Source organism: Zalophus californianus, chromosome 15 (genome assembly GCF_009762305.2).
Source record: "Zalophus californianus isolate mZalCal1 chromosome 15, mZalCal1.pri.v2, whole genome shotgun sequence".
NCBI classification, from domain to species: domain Eukaryota; kingdom Metazoa; phylum Chordata; class Mammalia; order Carnivora; family Otariidae; genus Zalophus; species Zalophus californianus.
Window position 1 is genome coordinate 47167267 of NC_045609.1, and position 15954 is coordinate 47183220.

General features: G+C 47.9%; 1 protein-coding gene across 4 annotated transcripts in view; it reads left to right on the top strand.

The window, feature by feature from the left end:
• Window positions 1-15954, top strand: part of WDFY4 (WDFY family member 4) — a 296192-nt gene that overhangs the window by 72728 nt on the left and 207510 nt on the right. For 3 of the 4 annotated variants that reach the window (XM_027595872.2, XM_027595873.2, XM_035724227.1), the window contains exons 14-19: window positions 5533-5747; window positions 6738-6832; window positions 7737-7974; window positions 8382-8458; window positions 9470-9691; window positions 10369-10547. In XM_027595872.2, the coding sequence (XP_027451673.2) occupies window positions 5533-5747; window positions 6738-6832; window positions 7737-7974; window positions 8382-8458; window positions 9470-9691; window positions 10369-10547 (1026 nt within the window). The remainder of the gene's footprint in view (window positions 1-5532; window positions 5748-6737; window positions 6833-7736; window positions 7975-8381; window positions 8459-9469; window positions 9692-10368; window positions 10548-15954) is intronic. The other variant, XR_004819647.1, reaches the window with a different exon arrangement.

Consider the following 15954-nt stretch of genomic DNA (forward strand, 5'->3'; position numbering starts at 1 on the left):
CAGCCCTCTGGGCTAGGTGTACCTCCTATGTTCTAGAACACTTTCTGCCCTTGTGCTTGCACTTAGTAGGCAACTATTGCATTTGAGGCAGAGACAGGTGCTAGGGCAACAAGGGTGAAGAGTCATTGTCTCAGGCAGCAGTTCACAGTGTGGTGGGGACAGGGGGTGGTGGGGAGAGATCTATTTCTATCTATCTATCTATCTATCTATCTATATCTACTGAGTGAGCCATCAGAGTGTAGTATTTATGATTGAATTATGGACAGTGCTATTTGGGAAAATCAGAAAAGATTTCTCAGGTGAGAGAACATGTGACTTGTCTCTTGAATAATAAGTAGGAGCTCAGTAAAGGGATGGGGCTGGAAAGGACATTGACAGCTTTGGGCATCAGTCAAGAAGGGCATGACACATTTGTCAAAGGGAGTGAATGTTACCAGGGCTGGAGCATGGGGTGGACCAAAGGGAAGGATGAGGTAAAGTTGGAAAGAGACAAATACTTTATAAATACAAGATCCTAGGCTTCTGCTACCTGATAGCATTAGACATCATATGCATATAATTTGTGAAGGAAGCAGAAGGTTTGGAGCAGGCACCCACATGCATCTCAAGTCTTAGTTGCAAATCTATTCAAGGGCATCAAGGAAGCCATGCTTTTAGACATGGGTTCTACTGATTCAGTGGGACTCGGGCCTCTTACACATAAACCAAGATCACAAACTCCCACATCTACAAGGCCATGTGGCTACCGCAAATGAGTCTACCAGGCTGATGGGGACTGTGGCAAAAGGGAAAGTTTACACCCATGTATAGAAAGAACTAATTCTAAGCAAGCAAAAATAACCATAACTAATTTATCAAATGAAACCCACCTGTGGGCCCTATTTACCTGTGTTATTTCTGAAGAGCTGAGGTCATTTAACTTACACCATCTCTTTTCCAAAATCATCAAAGAACATTTCAACCAAATTGGGATAAGCAACTCATCCAAATTTGAGTAGCTCAGTAGAACTCCCTGGTTCTTTCTAAGTATCTGGGGGGAAGCAGACATGGTCATCTGATGGTTTTTACATCTGTGTCAGGACACACCATAGACTTATGTGTCTAAAGCCCATGCCTCCTGGGAATGACCCACCCCACCAGGACCCAGCCCTCACTGGGCTCTGGGACGGTATTAATCTGGACCAGAAGAAGAGAAAGCGGGGGGTTGGGGGAGGAGAGATAAAGAACAACAAACATCCACAGCTGGACAAGGATAGACTTGAAGCCTCGACTGTCAAGTGGAGAAAGTAAAAAAACTCCTGAAGGCTGCCCCGCAAATCGCTCTGTGATAATTTGCCTTGCAGGTTCAGCCTGACGGCCAGCTTGGTGACCCCCACGTGCTCACCATGGAGTCCTAATTGAACCACCATCCCCTAGCCTGCATTGTAGGTAATATGCGTTAGGAAAATCAATCCATTTGTAGGGGGAGAAACCAGACTGGTTTCCTGCTACTGCTCATATTTTCACTAAAACCCCATTTTACTGGAACCAACATTGAAAAAAACAGCACATTTTATTCAAAACAAGGCAATATTGGTATTGACAGAGCTGCAGTGATAATGAGGATGATCAATTTTCCCTCCTCCATTATGGGGTATTGAGCAATTTTGGAGTAAACTTGTGGCATCATTAGACAAGATCAGCATTTCTCCCTTTTGAAAACTTTCGCTTTTTTTTTTTTTTGCTTTTTTGCATATTTAGATTTTAAATAGCTCTTCTCTGGTGGATAAAAAAGAAAAAAAGCAAACAACAACGAAAAAAGAAAGCCAAAAGCCCTCAGAGTAATAAGTGAATTGCTGATAATAAAAACTGGAGATTGTAGACATTTCTTTTTAATTCTTATTAATAATACATTGTGATGTTATTTTTGCATCTTGCTTCATACAGACTGTCTCCCCAACTTTTGCCCCAAATTAAAAGACTGCAGTTACCAAATAATCTAGGTTCTGGAAGAGGGAAGATTCAAAGAAGTGGGTGGGAGGCTCCCTTTGTGTTCTGAGAGGAGGAGACAAGAGGAAAAGCAGAGGTGTGGGATGCAGGGAGGGACCCTGAGAGCAGCAGAAGAAAGATCTGGGGAAAGGAGTCAAGGAGGCTGGGCAGATTTCCACATGGAGGAACTCCTCCAAGTAAAAGTGATGGAATTGTTTAGTGCAAGTGAGTTTTGGCATTTTTTCCTTCTGTCTCTGGTCCCGGTCGGGCTGTATGTTGTCTCTAGCAGTGTACCCTGGCGGTGCCAATACCACAGTGACAGGGATGGGACTGTCTCAGTCCATTCAGGCTGCTTTAACAAAATACCATAGACTGGGTGGGTTCTAAACAATCAAGACTTATTTCTCATAGTTCTGGAGGCTGGAAGTCCAGGAGCATGGTGCTGGCAGATTCGGTGTCTGGTGAGGGCCCACTTCCCCATTAACGGCTTGAATCTTACTGTGTCCTTGTATGGCACAAGGTGAAAGAAGGCTCTCTGGGGTCCCTTTTATAAGGGCACTAATCCCCTTCATGGAGGGGTCCGCTTTCAGGTCCTAATCACCTCGCAAAGGCCCCACCTCCAAATACATCATGTTGGAAGTTAGGTTTCAACATATGAGTCCTGGGGGACACAGACATCCGGTCCATTACAGGGACCATCTTCTCCCAATGATGAGCTCTTCCCTCAGCACCAAGGATGGTGGCAAAGGGGTGACAATTCAGAATGACAAAATCCTGCCTGGGAGCAATGGCCCTGAAAAAAACCATTCTCATGTAGTTTAAATTTTAAACTAAAATTAAGATAGTCTAAAATTTTAAATTCAAAGAGTTACTGAAGATATTGTAAAGATGGAAATTGCACTAAATGCCATCAGTTTGAGACAGGAGCTCTAGGTGATGTGCTCCTGGAAGGAGGAAGGGAGGGTGAAGGGTGAGCTGTATGACCCGTTCATTTTTTTTTAATCTAAACACTAATGATAAACAGTGTAAATATGTGTCCCAATACATTTTAATCCTTAAAACATAAATGCTACCAAGCGGTGTTTGTGGCCTGTGGACGAATGCCATCTTATTCATTTCTGTCCCTTAGTGATACAAACATACTCTCAACCATTGTAGCAGGCTGTTCCCAAATCTCTGCACGTGTGAGGTAGAGATGGGAAATGAGGTGATCCTGAGCATGAAGTCTGGGGTCAAAGCCAGGCTCTGCCCTTACCACGTGGCCTGAACAAGGTACTTCTCTAGGCTCAGTTTCCTCATCTGTAAAATGGGCAGAGTAATAGTATCTCCGTCATAGGTTCCTCACAGGGACTGTATAATCTATACATGTCAAAATGCTTAGACTGGGGCCTGGCACATCCCGAATACCCAGGACATATTCTCATCCCAGGGTAAAGTTTGGCTCTGCCAGGAGATGCCAGGCCTGGATTCCCTTCTAAATCCAAGAGCTCTGTAAAATGTGTGAGGGGCTGCAGAGAACCCCTCCCTCCCAGACACTGTAAATCCTCTGCTAGAGCTCGTTTGTCATTGTGCTGAGACTGTCCCCTCACCTGTCCTGCCTGTAGCCCATGATTCCCTTGAGAGCAGGGATGATGTCGTGTTAATCTTGAAATGCCTAAAACTTTACCCAGAGCTGACACTGAAGAGGCAGTTACAACTTGTTTGAGGAAGAGAGGGAAGAAGGGGAAGCAGGGAAGGACCCCAAGAAAGCTCTCAAGGCCGGCGGGGGGCGGGGATGTGCATATAAGATGGTCTGCGACTCAATGGGACAAGAAGCCAGTCATCTTTAGATAGGGATTATTCAGATTAGTGCCTTTGTGGTTACTCCTGGCTTTACACTTGTGGACTAACCTAGACATGATCTACATTGTCAGAGATCTCTTTTCATGAAACCAAAAACTAGGGCAAAGGTGTGCAATATGAAAAGCATGCCAGGACCTCAGGTCAGGTTCCTGGGAAGTGGAGCCCAAGACAGGGGTACAGGTACATCAGATCCTTCAAGGGAGGGACTAGGGAAGGGGAGTGGAGGAAGCAGATGGTGCTGTCAGCTGAGGTCCAACCTCAGCCTGAGCCACCAGGGCAGGGCTCTAAGGCATGGATTGCACCACAAAGACTGAAGGGTGTGACCTCATGGGCTATGGTCTGGTGTGTGTGTATGTGAGCGTGTGCACATGGTACGTGGATGTGTGCATATTTGCATGCATGTGTGCGTGCATGTACGCACGCACACAAGTATGTGTATAGCTGTGTGGGCATGTGTATACACATGTGTGCTTATGTGTATACACATGCATGTACGCGTACACACGTGTATATATGTGTGCACGAGTACATGTGTGCATATGTATTTATGTGTATGCATGCATGAACACATATGGGGGTCACATAGCAGGGGACAGGTGGGGCAGGGAAGCTCCCACTTAGGGGAGCTCAGTCCTCCAGAGAAGGGGGGAGTGGTGATGGGTACACTCACCTGGAGAAGGAGGTCTGGGGGAGGCTCCATAGTATTCACAGCAGGAAAATTCCATTAAGTTCTAACTGGTATCCCTCTTACTTTAGACCATATCAGATACAACAGTGAAAGAGAATGTGGGCAGTCCTAAGAGGTTTTTTAGAGGAATTTCCACCCCTTTCCCCCAACATCCCCACCCCTGAGTATATCTACAGAGTCCTGGGAATTCCAGGGGTTTATATTTTTATGAAGAAAGCAAGGTTGCAAAAGCAATGTATTTGGCTCATGTATTTACTGAGCTGACTCTCTGTGCTCTCTTCTGTGGACTTCAAGGACATAAAGATACTCAAGTGCCTGGAAAACCAGTAAGGGTGAGATGACACCCCAGCTGCCCATGTCTAAGAGGTGGACGAAGGACAGTTGGAAGGTGTCGGGGGGACGACAGCAGGGGCTGAGGGTGTTTGGCACCAGAGCTGCGGCTGGCGCTGGCCTGGGCGCTGAGTGTGGTCTGGTCCAGCCGCAGCCAGTCAGCGTGGGCACTGCCTGCGGGCCCGCCTCCCGGGCACGCTGCACCTTCTGTGCCAGGGGTACGGACTCCAACACACGACTGCTAGGGGCCCACAAGAGGCACAGCCACTGGCCAGCCCCGGCTGCCCCTCATAGACACAGAACTGCAACCCGTCTGACCCGGCCTTCCTACCTTTTGAGAGAGCCCACGTGTCCGGACTTTTAGGTAAGGTCCCCAGACCTTTAAATGTTAGCAGTTAATTCAGAAACTGCTTAAACATCGCCTGGGTCAGACACCGTGTCTCTGGGGCAGATGCAGCTTCTCAGATGCTGGCACTTCACAGTCTCTGTTTTAAGCCTGTCCCTCTTTGGCAGCTGACCCCTTCTGCACGGGACGAGGGCACACCTGAGAACTCCCGAGACAGACGGGGTGCAGTGAGAACAGGCTGCATGGGTGCAGTTGCCTGGCCCCCCAACCTATTTGAGGCCCGGTTGGGGGTCGATCCAAATTGCCCACAAAATATTCTGACCTTAAGGGTTCACTGCTTGCTTTTGCTACCTCTCAGCTTTCCCAGGAGATCCAGTGCTCCGTGGCCAGTCACATCCAGTCCCTGGTGAAGTCAGAGAAGAACCGTCAGGTCATGTGTGAGGCGGGGATGCTTAGGACCCTCATGGCCTCCTGCCACAGGGCCCTGACCACCAGCCCCAGCGCCTTGAACTCGGGCCTCATCAGGGTTTTTGAAAAGCTTGCCTCCCAAGCCATCGAACCAGACGTGTTAAGGTACTGTGTGCCGTGTGTTAGACGTGGCTGAGCCACTGGCGGCTGTGCTCAGGTACAGTGGACAGGAGGAGTGCACAGGGACAGGTTTCCCCATGCCCCCTCCTCCTCGCCCCTCTACAGGGCATGGCCCTTCCCAGCACTGGACACTGTGAGTCCAGGGAGGAGCCTTGTGTCCATGTAGATAGTCGGCAGGCCCACCAAACAGACAAGGCCCCTCCTGTGGAGCTGATAGTCTTGGGGCAGAGGGGACAAGGGTCAGAGGGTCCTGCAGACAACACAGAACAGCGCTGTGGGGGATGCTCAGTGGACAGGGCTAGAGCTGCGTGAACCAGGAGGGCCACATTTGGGAGAGCGGGTGGGAAGGGGCAGGGCTTCAAGGCAGTGGGTGGCTTAGGCCTGAGGCCTGTGCTGGCGTTCACGGGGCTCAGGGAGGAGGGAAGAGGGCATGTGAGGATGCCCTGCTGAGAGGGATGGGAGCTGTGAGGGCTTGACACCCCCAGGAGCCAGACCGCAGGGAGCTGGGCTGCTGTGAGGAGCAGGGGTGGGCCGGGACTCCTGACAAGGAGAGGGACATAGGCAGTGCTCCCTTGTATGCTCAGGGAAACTTCCTGCTGGCATGCCTGTCCAGGAAAGCACCTGTTCCCTGGAAAGCTGAGCAGGACGGAGAGGCACAGAGCAGAGCAGACCGAGCAGACACAGAACAAAGGAGTGCAAACTCTTTCTCCCTTCAAGGTTCAGTCTGAGGCTCCCAGCTGGTCACTGGTTAAGTCAAAGGCACCTAAACACACTAGCTCTGTGGTCTGGGTGCCAGGCCAGGGACACCCTGCTTCTGCATGGCTTGAGGGAAGTTTTCCAGGCAGAGAGAGGAAAGTGTGGAGGAGGGGGTCAGGGAGCACTGAGATTTAGGAAGGTGCTGAGACTTAGGAAAGCTGGAGAACACTTCTGCCCATAAAAGCTCTTCATTTCTTTCTCTTGTATGTTATAACCTAGACAGTTTCTCAGTCTTGGAATTCCTTCACCTCCGTCGGCTGCAACGAAAATCCTCCGTTCATCTTGTGTGCACAGAGGGGACTCTGGAGGCTCAGGTGAGGACAGGGGAAAGAACAGGAACAGGTTAATGGGAATTAAAGAGAATATGCATCCCTTATAAGGGAGACTTTACAACAGGTGAGAAGCAGACAGACTTAAAAAATGGTAATGTCTGCTGCACAGTGGAGCAAATAAGGAAAAGCAGGATTGCTGGTCCCAGAGCAAGACCAGATCTGGAAGGAAAAGGATGACCCCCACCCTCACATAAGATAGGTGATGGTGAGCATGCACTTGACCCCTTAAGTGCAGATCACGGAAATAGCGATAGGGTTTCCTTCATGACACACTGCATGTTCGAGTACCTAGTGCTGCGCCTGGGCAGAGGTGCCAGTGATGGCTTTTTGCACAGCTCACAGTTCAGAGGTCAGCCAGAAAGTCAAGAGGCCAAAGCATTGGGGGGATCCCTAGTAACAGGCATGGTCCCGGGGAGGCTGCTGGCTCCAGGGAGCAGCTTAAAGAACAGAAAGCTGTGAGCATACCGAATATGAGATCGCAGAAGGACGTGAAGGCAAGGAGGCCCAGCTGAAAAGCATGGATGGCGAGTCAGCTCATGCTGGCAGCCAGGGGCGGGGAGCAGAGGTTTCAGAGAGACAGGCTGTTGTGGGTGGGGAGGTCAGAGAGCCAGGATGAAGCGCCATGAGCGACCACCAGTGGGGCAAGCTGGAAAGTGTGTGTAGGGGGTGTTTGTGGGGAATGGTGGACTGAAGGGAGAAGAAATTTCTAGGAGGAGCATTGTTGCTGCAGTTCAGCGTTACTGAGTCAGGAGAGAGCCACCTCACAGCGGTTAGGTTAGCCCTCCTTCTGGGCTGTGGCAGAAACCCTGGGGCTGTTGTCAGAAGAGCAGTGGAAATGCTTGAACAGGGACATGGCTCTTCATCTCTCTCTGGCTTGTTGCCTTAGGGTCTCAGGCTGCCGCAGCAGGGACAGCTGAGGGTCCCGCGGGAGCAGCCCTGGATGCTGGCCCCGGCCCAGCAGCCACACGGGCCCTCAGGCCCTCGGGGACGTCCCAGGACTCAACCACCGTCCTTCAGACCTCGCTGAGCCTCATCTCCATGACCTCCCCGCGCCACCTGCAACCTCAGAGGGCGGTCCTGGCTCCATCGTTTGTGGAATTTGACATGTCCATGGAAGGTTATGGGTAGGATAGGCTTTCTTATAATGGCAATGTACTTTATTAATTTCCCAGTGCCTCTGATAAATTATAATATTGACCACAGAACTATAGTTCTTATCAGCTCTCACCACTGAGGAGCAGAAAATGTCTGGGCCAGGGACACCCTGTCTGCTCAGTGGCTTCTTGGGACGAGCATCCTCAGCCATGGAGTGCTATGACCCTCTTCTTCCCCTGGCGGGCTTGCTTTCGGGAACGCCCTCCCCTTCGGGATCCAGTGGGAATTCCGTCTCTTAGAGCCCTCATAACAGCATCAGCTGCTTTTTGTCCTCATGGCATAGGAGGGAGGGAGGCCCTGCAGGGGGACAGAGGGGAGATGTCACAGCCAGAAGTTGGCTTGCAGTTCACTGATCTGAGCACTTTTCTGTTTCCAGCTGTTTGTTTATTCCGACCCTGGCTATAGTTATGGGCAGCAGTACAGAGTATCTGGTCTCTGGAGGGATTGGGACAGGTAGGTGATTCTCGGGGGTTTCAGCTTGCTGAGCTGTCCTCACCCTGCCTCCACAACCAGTGCCGAGGGAGCCTTGGTGTCAGACTTCCACTTGGCCTTATATCTGTGTATCTGTAGATGAGTCATTCTTGAAGTTTGTCATGCTTGTGTTAGGGCAGGAGGATCCCAAGGGCCCAGCCATGACTCTGCAAATAGTGGGGGGACTCAGTGGTGATTCGATGGCGGAGTCTTGGGTTGGATTCATTTTGTCAGTGATTGACACAAGTTGAAACGAACACCACAACCTGCCTTAGGTCTCTTTCCAGAGAAGGATATACATTCTACGTGAATGGCAATCTGGTCTACCTGAGCCCCGGCAGGCTTTGCACAGTGCTGTGCTCAGTTAAAAACTGGCTGGGCAGGACAGGACAAGTGCCCAGTGCTGTCTGAGCTAAGCACCCTCAGGAGAACCAGGATTTCTCTGGGATGGTGGGTGCTGAGGAGTCATTGCATTCACAGCCCATCTGCACGGGGCACCAAGTCTGATTCTGCTAATTCATGGAGGACGGCAGGCCTGCTCTGTACTGCCAAGCCTGTTATGGGGCAGGAGGACATGGGTTTCCCTATAGGGAGACTCCCCCATACAAGGTTCAGCTGAGCGAGGCTGGTGTTCTCTGCCTCACATAGCATACTGCCCAGCTTTAGATCAGCCAGTAGTGACCATCTGCAGGGTTCTGTCCCCCTTTTCACACCCTTGGCAAGGTGGCATGAAATAATATGTGGGGTAGAATTAAAGAGAGGCTTTGGGGATCTAGACTCAAGTCCTGGTGGGAATATGACTTACTCCTGCAAGTATGAATAAGGGGATGAGTTTCTGTGGTGTAGGGTTGACATAAAGTGGGCATGAGTCAGACCAGGCACAGAGCTGGTACACAGTAGGGCCACACCTGGGCTGAATCAGAGCTATGATGACTCTAGACAAGATTACAAGGCAGGAGAAAGTCTAAGGGGATGCTTGTGTTCTGACTCCAGGTGCTGCCAGGTCATTCCCTCCGTCTGGGGGGCTGACCTTCTCCTGCTGGTTCCTGATCGGCAGACACAGCACAGTCATTGAGGGCCACCCACTGCGCTTCCTAACCCTGGTGCGTCACTTGGCCAGGACTGAGCAGCCCTTCGTCTGCTTCTCTGTCAGCCTGTGCCCGGACGACCTCTCCTTGGTTGTGTCTACAGAAGAGAAAGCATTTCAGCCCCTGGGTAAGGTGTTGGGAGCTAGAGCTGGTTTTGCCCACACTTGGGGGAGATGGAGCTAAGTCAGCAGCTCTTGGCACGAGAGCCTGGGAGACCAACCCTCCTTCAGTGGCTGGTGGCTGGTCCAGAGCCTGCCATTTAGAGTTCTGCCTAGCTCTCTAAGCTCATCCCCTTGTGATGGCCAGAAATGGCCTGTTCTTCTTATGTCCCCTAAGAATGTCACTGTTTCATAGAGAGACACTCAGAAGGCCCCAGGGGAGGCTTGGCATCATTGTCACAGAGCACAAGTGCTTCTCCCCTCCCCCTCCTGAGGACTCTAGGGCAGATGTGCATCGCTGCAGAGACAGTCTCCTGTGGGGTAGACCCAAACTTGATGCCTGGGTTTGAGTCCTGCTGCCCGACCCTGGGCAAGTTACATAACCTGTTTGTGCCTCAGGAGGGTAAATGGGGATTGTGATAGCACCTACCTCAAAGGGGGGCTGTGAAAACGAAATGAAGTGACATTTGTAACTGTTCTTAAACTAGTGTCTGGCACAAAGCAGGACCTCAAGCAACGATAGTTGCTGTTGTGGTTATGTCATGAGGGGGTCTAGGCCACAGCTCCTCGGCACAAGGCCCTGGTTCTCCTGGGTTGCTGCAGCATTACAATGCATGCAAGGTGTGGCGTCTGTGTTCTCTTGCAGACGTCATGGAACCCGAGGATGATCCTGAGCCTTCTGCCGGACGCCAGCTTCGGGTCAAGTGTGGCCAGCTGCTGGACTGTGGTCAGTGGCACCACCTGGCTGTGGTTGTCACCAAGGAAATGAAAAGGAATTGCACCGTTTCCACCTATCTGGATGGACAGATCACCAGCTCAGCCAAGGTGAGCTAGTTGCCCCGAGCTCTGCTTGCCCCACCGTGATGCCTTCTGGCCACACCATCTGGAGTGGTCTCACTTCCATTCCTCGTTCTCATTTGGCAGCAGGGTCGGTATTTGATGAAACTCCCCCTAGCTGTCCAGAACACTCAGCTGAGCTCAAACATGAGAAAAACCCAAAACACAAGAAAATGGAAATTCTTCAGAAACTGGAGTGAAAACCACACAACCAGAGCAGAAGGTGAAACATGGAAATAAGAATAGTCATAAGAGATTATAAGGGACCAGAGTGAACAAGGCGTTTCACAGTTTAAAGTTGTGGATTCCCCAGGAAGGTCTGTGCAGGGTCGAAGGTTCTACTTTTCTAGGAAGCTTCCTGGTGAATCTATTATGACTGCACGCTACACTTAGAAGCCAGGCACTAAGGCTTGCAAGGACACCAACACCTCTTACCAGATTCACAGCAAGAATGATGAGGAAAAGATGGTTCCCTGCTTAGAGAAGGCAATGAAATGTGAACACATAGCTAGAGGAGGTGTCTCATCACTGCCATTTAGAGTCACCTGAAGTCCTGAGGCATAAGGGAGAGGAAGCTGGGAGATGAGGGACGTGGCAGGTGTGCTCTGGTATACACTGTTAGAGCTCCCAAAGCAGCCAGACAGAGAAGGGCCCAGAAGACACCAGAGGGCGAGTGCAGCCAGAATTTCGCCCAGGTTCTAGAGAGAGCATCTCAACCTAGGCTGCATTCTAGAATCACCCGGGAAGTATTTTTAAAGTTCTATTGTGCAGGCTGTTCCTAAGATCAATCATAACAGGATCTCTCTGTGTGCCGGGTAATTTGGTAATGTTTTCAGAGTTTCTCAGGTGATTCTAATATTTAGCCAGAATGGAGAACCTTAAATTAATAGGGTTTCCCATTTTGATAGTTTGACACATGGGGCTCAATAATTCTTTATTGTAGGGGCCCATTCTGTGTATAGTAGGATAGATACTTAGCAGCATCTGTGGCCTCCCTAGATGCTGTAGCATCTTTATCTCTGTCTCTCCAGTTGTGACCACCAAAATGTCTCCAGACATTTCCAAATGCCCCCTATGGGACAAAAACCACCCCATGTTGAGAGTCATTAGGTTAAAACAACCTAAATTCGATATAACACTAAAGATGAATTCAATCCTATCTTCTAGTATAATTGTTTTATCAAAAAAGGGCAGTGGTAATCAGAAAGGCTCAGCAGGAACATAACAAAAATAGGTCTTCCAAAACATGAGGTTAACTCTTTTCTCAAATCATTGATGATACTAGCCCTTCTTTCCTTCCTCCGTTCCCTCTCTTCTCCCCCCTCCCCTTCCCTCCCCTCCTGTCCTCTCCCCTTCCCTCCCCTTCCTCTCTTCTCCCCCCTCCCCTTCCCTCCCCTCCTGTCCTCTCCCCTTCCCTCCCCTTCCTCTCTTCTCCCCCCTCCCTTTCCCTCCCCTCTCCCCTCCCCTTCCCTCCCCTCCTGTCCCCTCCCCTCCCCTCCCATCCCTTCCTCTCTTCTCCCCCCTCCCTTTCCCTCCCCTCTCCCCTCTCCCCTTCCCTCCCCTCCTGTCCCCTCCCCTTCCCTCCCCTCCCATCCCTTCCTCTCTTCTCCCCCCCTCTCCTTCCCTCTCCTTTCCTCCCCTCCCCTTCTCTCCCCTCCTGTCCCCTCCCCTTCCCTTCCCTCCCATCCCTTCCTCTCTTCTCCCCCCTCCCCTTCCCTCCCCTCTCCTCCTGTCCCTTCCCCTTCCCTCCCCTCCCATCCCTTCCTCTCTTCTCCCCTCCTCCCCTTCCCTCCCCTCTCCTCCCCTCCCTTCCTTCCTTCTTATTTTCCTTCCTTCCCTCATTAAATAGTTTGGAGCACCCACTCTTTGTTAGGTACTGTTTTAGATGCTAGGAACTGTCCATGCCCACCAGCCAAATACCTCCAGGAGTGTGCATATAGTATAAAACTTAGATTTATTAAGCTTGCTGTAGCGGGACACTCTGTTCTGTGGGGTAACAAAGACTTGGAAGGAGCTTAGATAGGGCTTATTTTAGGTGATTTGGGGAAGAGTCAAAAAAGTGGAGGTTGGTCTGTTCTCAATTGTGTGCTGTCAGAAAGAGGGAATTTGATTTCTGTGTGTGTTCAGAACTTTTATCCAGGAAGTAGGAGGAATGGAGCAGGCTAGAGTTGTCATTGGAGAAAAAAAGCAGTATCACTCACGCTAGCCAGGGTGGAAAGTGTGGTTACTTTTGTGGTTGCACAGTGTCTTTGTTATTATCTGTTCAGGTATGATTACAGAGTGGGCTTGTTTTTGTTTTTTGTTTTTCCTTATTTTGCAAAACATATTAGTATTCTGTTTTGTTTTATAGAATAGGCCGGTATTCTGTGAAATAGTTCATGGACTTTGAGGCTAAGAAACAAGTCCTATTGATGTTTGGACCTTGCTCACACCTAGGACAGGGGCTGACACACAGTAAGCATGCAATAAGTATTTGATGAATTGCATTGAATTTATAGCTAAAAGGAGTAAGACGGACTGGATGATTGTGTGGTTGAGTGAATTGGTACATGGATGAACAACTGACCTCATGGGACCAGCTAAGCCAGAGTCAGTCAGCAGAAAGGTTGGCAGTGGTGTGGAGCCACAGGGATATGCCAAAACATGCCATGGGGAATGACCAAGAGTTGAGTCAGACAGACTTGACTTTCCAAGATGATCTCAACGAGTTGGTTCAGGATCAGCAAGTGAAATTTAACTGGGATAAATGGGAAGGCCTGTGTTTAGATGTAGACATCTGCTGAGCAAGAACAAGATGGGAGAGCTTAGGTTGGGGATGATCCAGCTTAACGATGGTTCTCTAATATTAGAGACTTTGTTTTAATTTCCAAGGGAAGATAAGTTAAATTTTAAAAGGTGGGGAGTATTTCAGCAGCCTGAGCAAAATGATGTGGGAGCAATTTGAGACATCTTATGTTTGTAAATCAGTGCAGATGGTGCAGTGAGTATATGCAGTAGGAATTTGGAAAAAAGGCAAACTGGATTGCAGGGGTGGGGCAGAGCTTCAGTGCAGGAGAGAGAGAAGTCCCTGCCCGGCAGGAGGGGAGGGGGGAAGAGAGCACAGTGGACCGCACTCTAGGCAGGCCTGGTGACTGAAAACTTGGTTTGTTCTTGTTTGAAAATCTCATTTAATTGGCAGAGAGAAAGAGACTGTTTCTGAAATTGTATGACCTCTCATTTGAAAAATATGTATTTATATACATAAATGTGGATATGGTGATTTTATAGTCATTATAAAAATTATATAAACACATTTTGAAATACCTGAAAAATATTGAAAAGAAGAAAGAATGCCTATATTCCTTCTATCTTACCATAGTTTGTAGTTTCTTTTAGTTTTTTCCCTTTAAAAAAATAGCTGTGACTTTATTACATAGAAAATATTGTATATTAGTTAATTTTTAGTATTAGTTAAAAAATGTTTACCCGCATAAGCTTTGAAATTATCATTTTAAAATTTGTGATACTCTGTTAACTAGTTTTCTTTTATTGAAATTTTTATTGAGATAATTGTAGGCTACAATGTAGTTGTAAGAAATAATAGCAAGAAATCCTGTGTACCTTTTACCTAGTTTCTCCCCAATGGTGGCATCTTATAAAACTGTAGAATAGTTTCATAACCAAGATATTGATATTGATACAATCTGCTAATTTGTTCAGATATCCCAGTTTTACTTATACTTGTGTATATGTGTATATGTTCCACACAATTTTATCACACGTGTATGTTCCTATGTCCGTGATTCCTGCCAAGATTCAGAATGTTTATGTCACCACAATGCTCCCTTGTGTTGCCCTTTTATAAAAATTAAAACTACAGCCACTCCCACTCAACCACACCTCCTTCCCTTATCCCTGTCCCTAACCTTGCAACCCATAATCTAGAATGTTGTCATTTCAAGGATATGATATATATGAAACTGTACAGTACATGATCTTTTAGGATTGGATTTTTAATCAGCATAATTCTCTGAAAATTCATCCAAATTGTTGCTGTTCATCGATAGTTAATTCTTTTTAATCACTGAGTAGTATTCCATGATATGGATGTATATGTAACCATTCACTGATTGAAGGACATTTGTGCTGTTCCCAATTTTTGGATATTACAAATAAAGCTGCTATGAACATTTTTTTCCTTTTTGGTTTTTTATCTTCTTTGTTTTGCTATGAACATTTGTGTACAGGTTTTTGTGTGAACTTAAGTCCATATTTCTCTGGGATAAACGCCTAAGAGTTCAATTGCTGAGGCATATGGTGATTGTGTGTTTAGTTTTATAAGAAACAGCCAAATCATTTCCCCAAAATGACTGCACCGTTTTACATTTCCCACCAGCAATAGATGAGTGATCCATTTTCTCTGCATTTGGTGTGGTTACTGTTTTTTTATATTAGCCATTCTGATAGGTGTGTAGTGATAGCTCATTGTGTTTTTAATTTGCATTTCTTTAATGGCTAATGAGATTAAAAATCTTCTCAAGTGCTTATTTACTATCTGTATATCCTCTTAAGTGATATCTGTTCATGTCTTGGGACCATTTTCTAATTAGATTGATTGTTTTTCCTCTTGAGTTTTAGGGGGTTTTCTATATATTCTAGATACTAGTGCTTTTTTTAAAATTTTATTTTATTATGTTATGTTAATCACCATACATTACCTCATTAGTTTTTGATGTACTGTTGCATGATTCCTTGTTTGCGTATAACACCCAGTGCTCCATTCAATACGTGCCCTCTTTAATACCCATCACCAGGCTAACCCATCCCCCACCCCCTTCCCCTCTAGAACCCTCAGTTTGTTCCTCAGAGTCCATCGTCTCTCATGGTTCCCCCTCCAATCCCCCCCCTTCCTTTTTCCCTTCCTACTATCTTCTTTTTTTTTTTAACATATAATGTATTATTTGTTTCAGAGGTACAGGTCTGTGATTCATCAGTCTTACACAATTCACAGCGCTCACCATAGCACATACCCTCCCCAATGTCTATCACCCAGCCACCCCATCCCTCTCACCCCCTACTCAACTAATCTTCGACAAAGCAGGATAGAATGTCCAATGGAAAATAAACAGTCTCTTCAACAAATGGTGTTGGGAAAATTGTACAGTCACATGCAGAAGAATGAAACTGGACCATTTCCTTACACCACACACAAAAACAGACTCAAAATGGAGAGGAAAGACCTAAATGTGAGACAGGAGTCCATCAATATCCTAGAGGAGAACACAGGCAGCAACCTCCTTGACCTCAGCCGCAGCAACTTCTTCCTAGAAACATTGCCAAAGGCAAGGGAAGCAAGGGCAAAAATGAACTATTGCGACTTCATCAAGATAAAAAGCTTTTGCACAGCAAACGAAAC